Source organism: Dendrobates tinctorius, unplaced genomic scaffold (assembly GCF_039654945.1).
Source record: "Dendrobates tinctorius isolate UK_male_01 unplaced genomic scaffold, ASM3965494v1 ptg000181l, whole genome shotgun sequence".
NCBI lineage: Eukaryota > Metazoa > Chordata > Amphibia > Anura > Dendrobatidae > Dendrobates > Dendrobates tinctorius.
Genome location: NW_027361848.1, coordinates 5397850 through 5409932, shown reverse-complemented (window position 1 = coordinate 5409932; position 12083 = coordinate 5397850). Strand labels below are relative to the sequence as shown.

General features: G+C 44.8%; 1 protein-coding gene across 8 annotated transcripts in view; it reads right to left on the bottom strand.

Annotated features, from left to right (window-relative positions):
- The window catches only part of PHF10 (PHD finger protein 10), a 357386-nt gene that overhangs the window by 217196 nt on the left and 128107 nt on the right, over positions 1–12083 (bottom strand). For 6 of the 8 annotated variants that reach the window (XM_073551852.1, XM_073551855.1, XM_073551856.1 and 3 more), the window contains one exon: positions 11275–11358. The exons of the other annotated variants lie outside the window; for them this stretch is intronic. In XM_073551852.1, coding sequence (XP_073407953.1) covers positions 11275–11358 — 84 coding nt within the window. The remainder of the gene's footprint in view (positions 1–11274; positions 11359–12083) is intronic. 8 annotated transcript variants of the gene reach the window in all.

The following is a 12083-nucleotide window of genomic DNA, read 5'->3' as shown; positions in this document are numbered from 1 at the left end:
CAAGTTCCTTGGGGGTCTAGTTTCCAAAATGATGTCTCTTGTGCTTTTTTTTTTTTTTTTAACTGTTTAGGCACATCAGGGGCGCAGCAAACAAAACATGATGCCCTCAGACCATTCCATGAAAGTCTGCATTCCAAAATGTTCCCTTCCAAGCACAGACGTGTGCCCAAACAGTACCTTTCTCCCTGATATGGGGTTACCAGAGTACGCAGGACAAATTGGACAACTTTTTGGGATCAAATTCTACTGTTACCCTTGGGAAAATAAAAAATTGGGGACTAAAAAATCATTTTTGTGGAATTTTTCTTTTTCCTTTTCATGTCCAGGCATTATAAACTTCTGTGAAACACTTGGGGGTTCAAAGTGCTCACCACACATCTAGATAAGTTCCTTGGTGGGGGTCTAGTTTTCAAAATGGGGTCACTTGTGGGAGGTTTCCACTGTTTAAGCACATCAGGGGCTCTCAAAACACGACATGGCGTTCGATCTCAATTCCAGTCAATTTTGGTTTGAAAAATTCAAATGGTGCTCCTTCCCTTCAGAGCCCTGATGTGCACCCAAACAGTGGTTTTCTGCCACATATAGGGTTTTGGCATACTCAAGAGAAATTGCACAACAACTTTGTGTGTCCATTTTCTCCTTTCACCCTTGTGAAAATAATAAAAATTGTTGCTAAAAGATCATTTTTGTGACTAAAAAGTTAAATGTTCATTTTTTCCTCCCACCTTGCTTCTGATCCTGTGAAACACCCTAAGGGTTAATAAACTTCTTGAATGTGGTTTTGAACAGCTTGAGGGGTGCAGTTTTTAGAATGGTGTCACTTTTGGGCATTTTCTGTCATGTACACCCCTCAAAATGACTTTAAATATGATGTAGTCCCAAAAAAATGGCTTTGTAAATTTTGTTACAAAAATGAGAAATTGCTGTTCAACTTGCAACCCCTTTAACTTCCTAACAAAAAAAAAATTTGTTTCAAAATTGTGCTGATGTAAAGTAGACATGTGAGAAATGTTATTTATTAACTATTTTGTGTGACATATTTCTCTGTTTTAAGGGCAAAGTTTAAAAATCGCAAAATTTTCGGCATATTTCCATTTTTTTCATAAATAAACGGAAGCCATATCGAAGAAATTTTACCACTATCGTGAAGTACAATATGTCAAGAAAAAACTCTCAGAAAAGCCAAGATCCGTTGAAGCGTTCCAGACTTATATAACCTCATAAAGGGACAGAGATCAGAATTGTAAAAATTGGCCTGGTCATTAACGTGCAAACCACCCTCGGGGATAAAGGGGTTAAAGTGTGTAGTTTGCAATCATCTTGTCTTTCCCGTAACAGAAATCAGCGTCTCCATGTGCCAATTTCTGATGATATACTTGTGTTAATACAACGGCCTATCAGAAAAAGCAAGGTTGCAGTCTATATTAATGATGAGAAGGACTTCCTATAGGCGCTGTAGCTAAGCAGAAGTTACAAGAATACACCTTAACAGTATTTTAAGCGTATCAGTTTTACGCATATCATGCAACTTCAATCTGTGTAAACATGAATGCTGATTGGATGAAGATTATCAGGTGATGCGCATTTGTGTAATGAATGAGGGTGTGGCCGAAGGATATAAACACCCTTTATTCAGGTGTATAGAAATATTAGGCTGCTTGTTTTAGGCTAAGTGCCCACGTTGCAGAAATGCTGCGGAAATGTCCGCATTTCCGCAACTCCCTGCCACGGGTAAAACGATGTGGAATTCGCATGCGTTTTCCCGCAAAACACAAGCGTGTTTAGCTTTCAGAATGCTTGCGCTTTCCAAGCTATGTGAAGCATCGCTTGGAAAAGTGATTTGACAGGTTGGTCACACTTGTCAAGCATAGCGCTTGACAAGTGTGACCAACTTTTTACTGCTGAGGCTGCCTATGCATCATCAATAGTAAAAGATAGAATGTTAAAAATAATTTAAAAAATAAAAAAATAGGGATATACTCACCTTCTGGTGGCCCCCGGAGTCGTCCTGCCCCTCAGCGACGCTGCCGGCAACTTCCGTTCCCAGGGATGCCTTGCGACAATAACCTCTGATGACATAGCGGTCTAGCGAGACCGCTACGACATCAGAGGTCATTCACGCAAGGCATCCCTGGGAACGGAAGATGCCGGCAGCGTGGCTGAGATGCGGGAATGACTCTGGGGGCCGCAAGAAGAAGAGTATATCCCTATTTTTTTATTTTAATTTTATTTTTTACAGGAATATGGTACCCAGGGCATGGAGGAGAGTACCATCCGCACATGAAGCATTCACTTTACGCATGGTGGGCATAGCCACATGCGTAACGTGAGCATTTCAATACAATCCTATGGCAGCGGAATCACCGCGATTCCGCAGAAATAATGAACATGCTGCGGATTTTACTGCTATGCGATTCCGCATGTAAAATCCGCAAAATGGACACAGCAGCTGCGGAATCCCATAGGATTGCATGGGGTGCGTTTTTTAAGCACTTCCGCTGCAGGAAAAACGTGGCACAAACGCTTAAAAAATGCAAAGTGGGCAAACAGCCTTACTCAGGTAAACCAGGCAAAAAAAAAAAAAAGGTGAATTCGACCTACCGGTAATTCTATTTCCAAGTAGCCCTTCAGAGTACGATAAAAGGCGCTCCAAGTGAGTTACCCTCAATATAAAACATGCAAGTAAAGGACTGGGCTGTGAACTGGCACAACTCTCTATATGTAAGAATGAAGGGATGCTGCTCCGTCCGCTGAGTCACACGCTGGTGGAAAGAAACGTATTTAAACCAAACAGGATAAAAGTGTTGATTCATAGCCATTGCCACAGACTGAAGACAAGGGTATATGTTCTATGGATCTTTATTCATTCATAGAACGCGTTTCAAAGTCAGGTTGACTTCTTTATTAGGTATAAAAGCTCCCGGGATTCACCGCTTTATATCCTGTTTGGTTTCAATAGATAGTCCCTCAGAACAGCACACAGGAGGTAATCCTTTCCTGACCTACACAGGGACAGGATCACAGAGAGGTTAAAGCAACCTTTCAGTGTCTTTCAAAGTAGCACAGAAGGACGGTGGTAAATAGTCTTTACCAGTGTTTTCCAAACTCCAGTCATCAAAGTCTCCAACAGATCTAAATATCTGAAGGCTGGTATTGTCCCTCAGGGACTTATAGAGTCTTCTTCATCATTCCAGCACACCTGGGAATAAGGTTTGCTATGCTGCTTCAATATACTCATAAATATGCTCCTGGAACATGACCGGGACCTCTTTTCTACCACAAATGCCAATATTAAGGATTTGGAGACTAAATTGTCAAAGTTTGAGGAAAGAAACTCAAACTCTATCTTTTAAAACCCAGCTTAACCCCTTCACTACCAAAGGTCGTTTGCACGTTAACTCCCGGGCCAATTTTTACAATTCTGACCACTGTCCCTTTATGAGGTAATAACTCTGGAACGCTTCAATGGATCTAGGCGATTCTGACACTGTTTTCTCGTGACATATTGTACTTCACTTTAGTGGTAACATTTATTTGCTATAACTTGCGTTTATTTATGAAAAAACGGAAATATGGCGAAAATTTAGAAAATTTTGCGATTTTCATACTTTAAATTTTTATGCCCTTAAACCAGAGAGTTACATGACAGAAAATAGTTAATAAATAACATTTCCCACATGTCTAGTTTACATCGGCACAATTTTGGAAACAAAATTTTTTTTTGTTAGGAAGTTATAAGGGTTAGAAGTTGACCAGCTATTTCTTATTTTTACAACAAAATTTACAAAAACTTTTTTTTAGGGATCACCTCACATTTGAAGTCACTTTGAGGGGTCTATATGGCAGAAAATACCCAAAAGTGACACCATTCTAAAAACTGCATCCTTCAAGCTACTCAAAACTACATTCAAGAAGATTACTAACCATTCAGGCGCTTCACAGAAGCAAAAGCAACATGGAAGGAAAAAAATTAACATTTAACTTTTTAGTCACAAAAATGATCTGTTAGCAACAATTTTTTAATTTTCCCAAGGGTAACAGGAGAAATTGGACCACAAAAGTTGTTGTCCAATTTGTCCTGATTATGCTGATACCCTATATGTGGGGGGGAACCACTGTTTGGGGGCACGGCAGGGCTCGGAAGGGAAGCAGCGCCATTTGACTTTTTCAACCTAAAATTGGCTGGAATTAAGATTGGACGCCATGTTGCGTTTGACGAGCCCCCAATGTGCCCAAACAGTGGAAACCCCCCACAAGTGACCCCATTATGGAAACTAGACCCCCTAAGGAACTTATCTAGATGTGTAGTGAGCACCTTGAACCCCCTAGGGCTTCACAGGAGTTTATAACACCGGGGCGTGAAAATAAAAAATCATATTTTTTCCACAAACATGATCGCTTAGTCCCCAATTTTTTATTCTCCCAAAGGTAGCAGGAGAAATTGGACCACAAAAGTTATTGTCCAATTTGTCCTGAGTACGCTGATACCCTATATGTGGGGGAAACCAGTGTTTGGGCGCACGGCAGGGCTCGGAAGGGAAGCAGCGCCATTTGACTTTTTCAACCTAAAATTGGCTGGAATTAAGATTCGACGCCATGTTGCTTTTGACGAGCCCTCAATGTGCCCAAACAGTGGAAACCCCTCACAAGTGACCCCATTTTGGAAACTAGACCCCCTAAGGAACTTATCTAGATATGTGGTGAGAGCTTTGAACCCCCAAGTGTTTCAATAACGTTTCTACTGCCCAGGCGTGAAAATAAAAAATCCTATTTTGTGCCCACAAAAATGATTGTTTAGTCCCCAATTTTTAATTTTCCCAAGCGTAACAGGAGAAATTGGACCTCAAAAGTTGTTGTCCAATTTGCCCTGAGTACGCTGATACCCCATATGTGGGAGAAAAGTACTGACTGGGCACACGTTGGGGCTCAGAAGGGTAGTAGTGACGCTTTGGGATGCAGACTTTGATGGAATGGTCTGCGGGCGTCATGTTCTATTTTCAGAGGCCCTGATGTGGTTAAACAGTAGAAACCCCCCACAAGTGACCCCATTTTGGAAACTAGACCCCCTAAGAAACTTATCTAGATATGTGGTGAGAACTTTGAACCCTCAAGTGTTTCACTAAAGTTTCTACTGCCCAGGCGTGAAAATAAAAAATCCTATTTTGTGCCCACAAAAATGATCATTTAGTCCCCAATTTTTAATTTTCCCAAGCGTAACAGGAGAAATTGGACCCCAAAAGTTGTTGTCCAATTTGTCCTGAGTACGCTGGTACCCCATATGTGGGAAAAAACTGTTTAGGCACACGTCGGGGATCCGAAGGGAGTGACGTTTTGGAATGCAGACTTAGATGTAATGGTCTGCGGGCGTCATTTTCCATTTGCAGAGCCCCTGATGTGCTTAAACAGTAAAAAAAACCCACAAGTGACATTGTTTTGGAAACTAGACCCCCAAGGAACTTATCTAGATGTTCCCCAACTAATCTAATGTTTCCGGTAAAGTAATTTAGTAGTTCATTGAGGTGTGGTACTTTTTGAAGCAATCCTTCATACACAGGCCAGGTTTTTCGGGGCAGGTGTCGCATTGATAAATGATGTCCTTGCGTATTCCGTTTTTGTGACACACTCGGTGCCTTTTTTGCGATTTACCTCTTTTTCCAGTTTGCGGGACCTCCCCCGGGAAATGCTGACCTGGTACAATACGAGCACCTTCAGTTCCAGAAGTACTGAGGCCCACTCCTTCCAGAGTGCCAAACATCAGGGCCTTAACCACTACCTCCTGGAACTCAAGGTACGACGTATCGCTGGGGCATGCACATTGTGACAATAGGAATGCGTTGAGCATTGCCAATTGGACGATGTGCACGGCCAGCTTTTTGTACCACGCCTTGGCCTTTCTCAAAGCATTGTACGGTTGGAGGAGTTGATCGAAGCGATCAACGCCCCCCATGTTTTTATTGTACCCCAGCACACATTCAGGTTTGCGGATCTGTGTAGAGGTACCCCGTACAGTGCTGAGGGCGCTGCCATCACCGTGTATGGTGGTCAAGAGATGGACATCCCTCTTGTCCTTGTACTTGACCACCAGCAGGTGGTCGCTACATTGGGCCCTGCTCTCACCTTTTCGGAGCATCTGCCCAAGTAGCGTCTTCGGGAGGACTCTCTGATTTTTGCAGACAGTACCGCAAGCTGCGGTACCTCGCGCAAAGAGGGCTTTGTAGAGTGGGACACTGGTATAAAAGTTATCAGTGTAGAGGTGATAACCTTTATCCAGCAGTGGGTGCACCAAATCCCACACAATTTTCCCACTCACTCCCAGGTCAGGAGGACACTCAGGGGGTTCAATCCTGGTGTCTTTTCCTTCGTACACTCTAAACCTGTGGGTGTACCCTGAGGTACTCTCACACAGCTTACAGAGTTTGATTCCGTACCTGGACCTCTTACTGGGCAGGTATTGACGGAATCCGAGCCTGCCCTTAAAATGGACCAAGGACTCATCCACACAGATGTTCCTTTGGGGCACGTACACTTCAGCAAACTTTTTGCTGAAGTGTTCGATGACAGGCCGAACTTTGGACGGTCAAAGTTGGGGTCATCTTGTGCGGGACACTGTGCATTATCGTTATAATGCAGAAACTTGTGGATGGCCTGAAAACGCGTTCGGACCATGACCATTCAGAACACTGGAGTGTTGTATAAAATATCAACACTCCAATATTTCTGAATTTCAGGCTTCTTCAGGATACCCATGTGGAGGACCAGGCCCCAAAACTGCGTAATTTCAACTGCGTCCACAGGAGACCAGTTAGTATAGGTTGAACGCGGGTTTTGCTCCAAAAATTGCCGAGCGAACAAGTTTGTTCCACCATGAGGTTAACAAAATCCTCAGAGAAAAAGACTTTGAAAAAGTCAATTTCTGTGAGGCCGGTGGTGTCAAACTTGATTCCTGATTCTGCCACAAAATCAGGAATCAGTGGCTCGTAATTTTCGGGGGGCGAGGTCCACACAGGGTCTGCTGAATCAGCTGTGGGCATGGTGGGCGCTGCCTCATCTTCTGTCCTGGAGCGTCTGCGTGGCGGTTCCGCAGGACCCGAGGAGGAAGATGAGGAGGGGGAAGAGGAAGAGGATGAAGAATCCGAAAAATAAAGAAAAGTCGGATCGCCATCATCGCTATCAGTGTCGGAGGCAAGGTAAGAATATGCCTCCTCCATTGAATAGCGCTGTTGGGAGGAACGTGATGGGCGGGACATTTTTTCGTGTAAATATGGTGCTTGGGTGTACTTTATTTATAACTATGTATGTGTTGGGGGGGGGGGGCTAGTGATTGGTGCACACTATCCTGTAAGAAAAAGCTAAAAGGAAATAGGGAGCAAAATACCTCTGAAAAAAAGGCTAAAACAGCAGGTCCTAGATATGATAAGTGAACGGCGTCACTTATCAAAATTTAGTGGCTGCTGGATGTGTGCACGAGCGAGCACGAGTGTTGATCGATGAACTGTGTCACCGATCAACGCTCGGCGGCTGCGCACGGAGGTGGCGCAAAAGTGGGGTGGAGGGGGGTAAAAATGGGGGAAGAGGGATGGGGGATTGGGGTGGATGAAGAGAGATTCGGCAGGGATCAACAGTTAGGGTTGTAGTTAGGTGGCACAAAGGGGGGTGCAAAAAATGAAAAACGGCAGGCACAAGCTTGGATAAGTGACGTGTGTCACTTATCCAACTTTTGCGGCTGCGAGATGTGTGTACGGAGGTGGCGCAAAGGGGGCTAAGGAAAAAAAAGCGAGCACGAGTGTTGATCGGTGAACTGCGTCACCGATCAACGCTCGGCGGCTGCGCACGGAGGTGGCGCAAAAGTGGGGTAGGGGGGTAAAAATAGGGGGAAGGGGATGGCGGGATTGGGGTGGATGAAGAGAGATTGGGCAGGGATCAACAGTTAGGGTTGTAGTTAGGTGGCACAAAGGGGGGTGAAAAAAATGAAAAACGGCAGGCACAAGATAAGTGACGTGTGTCACTTATCCAACTTTTGCGGCTGCGGGATGTGTGTACGGAAGTGGCGCAAAGGGGGCTAAGGAAAAAAACCGAACACGAGTGTTGATCGGTGAACTGCGTCACCGATCAACGCTCGGCGGCTGCGCACGGAGGTGGTGCAAAAGTGGGGTGGAGGGGGGTAAAAGGGGGAAAGAGGGGGGTGGAGGGGGGATGGGGGGATGAAGATAGATTGGGGGGTGTGAAGATAGATTGGGCAGGGGATCAGGGATCAATTAATACTTACAGTTCTAGTTTTCTTTCTTCTTTCTTCTGCAGGGATTGTGATGCTACAAGCTGTGGCACCACAATACCCAGCACAGGAGCTCTTGCTGCGTCCGACCTCTCAGCAGGAATCCTCAGCTAGAGTGAGGACCCCTGCAGACAGGTCAGACAGGTCAGAGGCAGGTCAGGGGCAGGTCACAGAGCGGTCACATCGCTGCTGTGACCTGTCATTGGTGGGATCGAATGATTACATCGATCCCACCAATCCCTGCTCTGCCTGGTGACCATGGTAACTGCCTAGGATCGGAGCTCTCAGCTCCAATTCCTAGGCAGGTCATGGCCAGGTCATCAGCAGGGCACAGAGCGGTCACAATCTCATCGATCGCGCCAACCACTTCCTGCAGGCCCTATTGGGCCTGTCCTAGGCTCTGGCCTAGGATCGGTGCTAGTACAGCACCGATCCGGGCCGGTAGCGGCAGGGCACAGCGGCGCTATTGCGCCGCTGTGCGGTGCGATCGATTAGATCGGCGATCGCGCCAATCTGGGTGCTTTTCTCCAATGCCTGGCGTTGTGGGGATTGGTGACTAATCGTGTTGACCTGGGAAGTGCATTCCAAAGAATTGGCACAGCACGTGTAAAGTCTTGGAGACGGGAGTGGGAGGTTCTGATTATTGAGGATGCTAACCTCAGGTCATCAGCAGAGCGGAGGGCGCTGGTAGGGTGGTATACTGAAACAAGGGAGGAGATGTAGGGTGGTGCTGAGCCATGGAGGGCTTTGTGGGTGAGGGTAATAAGTTTATACTGAATTCTGGAGTGGATGGGTAGCCAGTGTAATGACTGTCTACTCATTAACAAAAGTTCATCTCAATATTTGCTATATATCCTTTGTTGGCAATGACAGAGGTCACACGTTTTCTGTAAGTCTTCACAAGGTTGGCACACACTGTTGGTGGCATGTTGGCCCATTCCTCCATACAGATCTCCATGGACTTTCAAATCCCTCCAAAGGTTTTCTATGGGGTTAAGGATCTGGATACTGGGTAGTCTTCTTATGAAGCCACTCCTTCGTTGCCCTGGTGGTGTGCTTGGGATCATTATCATGCGGGAAAGGTCCATCCAAGTTTCATCATCAATGCCTGTGCTGATAGAAGGTTTGCACTCAAAATCTCACAATACATGGCCCCATTCATTCTTTCATGGACACGGATCAATCGTCCTGGTCCTTTTGCAAAGAAACAGCCCCAAAGCATGATGTTGCCACACTCATGCTTCACAGTAAGTATTGTGTTCTTTGGATGCAACTCAGCATTCTGTCTCCTCCAAACATGATGAGTTTTGTTTCTACCAAACAGTTCTACTTTGGTTTCATCAGACCATATGACATTCTCACAATACTCTTCTGGATAATCCAAATGCTCTCTAGCAAACTTAAGACGGGCCCAGACATGTACTGACTTAAGCAGGGGGACACGTCTCTCACTGCAGGATCTGAGTCCCTGACAGCGTAGTGTGATACTGAGGGTAGCTTTTGTTATGGTGGTCCCAGCTTGTATGCAGGTCATTCACTAGATCCCCCTATGTGGTTCTGGGATTTTTTTTCCTCACCATTCTTGTGATCATTTTGACCCGACGGGGTGAGATCTTGCGTGGAACCCCAGACTGAGGGAGATCATCAGTGGTCTTGTATGTCTTCTATTTTCTTATTATTGCTCCCACAGTTGATTTCATCACACCACGCTGCTGGCTTATTGCAGATTCAGTCTTCCCAGCCAGGTGCAGGGCTACAATTTTGTTTCTGGGGTCCTTCGACAGGTCTTTGGTCTTCACCATAGTGGAGTTTGAGATTGTGGAGAGGTGTCTTTTATACTGATAACAAGTTCAAACAGGTAACATTACTACAGGATATGAGTGGAGGACAGAGGAGCCTCTTAAAGAAGATGTTACAGGTCTGTGAGAGCCTGAAATATTGCATGTTTTTAGGTGACCAAATACTTATTTTCCACCATTTGAAAAATAATGCTGCCAAATCAGACAAGGTGATTTTCTAGATTTGTTTTCTCAATTTGACACTCAAAGTTGTGGTCTACCTATGATGTCAATTACAGGCCTCTCTCATCTTTTTAAGTGGGAGAACGTGCACAATTGGTGGCTGGCTAAATTTTTTTTCCCCACTGTAGGTCTTGGACATCCTAGTTGTCCAGGGCAGATTTAGGGAAAGCCTGCTCTGGGTTTTGGTGCTTTGAAACAGACTGCAGATAGTAGTGTTGCAGTCCGTTTCATTCCGGGTCGGGTTATCCATATGGCTGAAGGCCACAGGTTTCTAGTTAAAAACCCTGCAGTATAGGGTTTGGGTGTGTCAGGTTCAGTTTGTCAGTCTGGTGTTTGGAGGAGTAAAGAGTAGAAGGCTCTGCAGAGCTCCACCTGTGTGAAGAAACACAGCCCAGCGGAGCCAAATAGCCAAGACAGCCGAAAAGTCTGGCACCTACAGCATACACAGCGGTGCAGTCGCCCACGGCAACTTCTCAGAGGTGGACTGTCTTATGCCCGGCAGTGAACCGGAGGTAGACTGTCATGTGCACGAAGGTGGACTGGAGTGTTTAGTGACTAAACTGGAGGATATGGTTCCAGCTGCAATCCGGAGGATATTGTGTACTGTGTAATGTTGTGAGTACAACATTAACACGGCGTGCAGTCACCCGCGGCAACCGGACAGAGGTGGACTGGCGTGTTCAGTGACGGTAATCCAGAGAATATGTGCCCGGCTGCGAACCGGAGATGGAAAGTCTTGTTCCCGGCTGCAATCAGGAGGATATTGTGTGCTGTGTTTTTTGAGTTGAACATTAAAGATATGTTTTGCTATGAACTTTGCTGGGTCACTGCCTCATCACTGCACAGGGTCTGTACCACTGCGTTACACTTTGTATTGGCTAAAATTAATCCATAATATTGAATGCAGCCAAGAAGCTGTGGACACACAAATCTATACTTAAAAACAGAATGGACAAAAGAACATTAAAAATAAATAGTTACCTAATGTACACTGAGTTTCTGTAATGACGTTTAGCTCCCTTAGATAAAGTTTCTCCTTGTGTGATAGATCTCTTCGTTCTAAATCTTTAAAGAAAATGTGTCAAAATTATCAATTTCAGATTCAACAGTGAGTAACAGTATGCAATTATATAAAAATAAGAGGAAGCATGTGTATCGCAAAATAATAAAAAACCTCTACATACACACATAAGGTACATTATATGCACTCTACTCACAAAAAGTTAAGAATGTTTGTTTTTCGGGTGAAATTCATGGAAAACGTAAAAAGTTCATGCTACAGTGATATTTTATCATGAAAGTAGGGCATTTAAGTAGAAGCATGCAAAGGTGATTTCTTCATCTCAATTAATTTATTTAAACAAAAACCAACAACAGTGGTGGGTTTACCCCAATAAAAAATGTCAATGTCTCAATAACTCATCATGTGGCCTTGAGCATCACTTATAGCTTGATGATATTGTCTCATGCTGTTAACAAGTAGAGATACTGTCTGTTGAGGCATGGCATCTCACTCTTCTTGAAGGACGGTCAAGAGGTCATTGAGGTTCCAAGGTACAGAGTTATGAGCCTTTACACAGCATCTCAGCTGATCCCATAGGTTTTCCATGAGATTCAGGTCTGGAGAAAGTGCAGGCCACTCCATTAGAGGTACCACAGTCTCCTGCAGCTGCTCCCTAATCATGGGACCTTGAGGAGCTGGAGCATTGTCGCCCATGAAGATGAAATAGTGGCTCTGCATGAACAACACAGGCCTAGTGACGTGATTAATGATGTTATGCAAGTAGTAG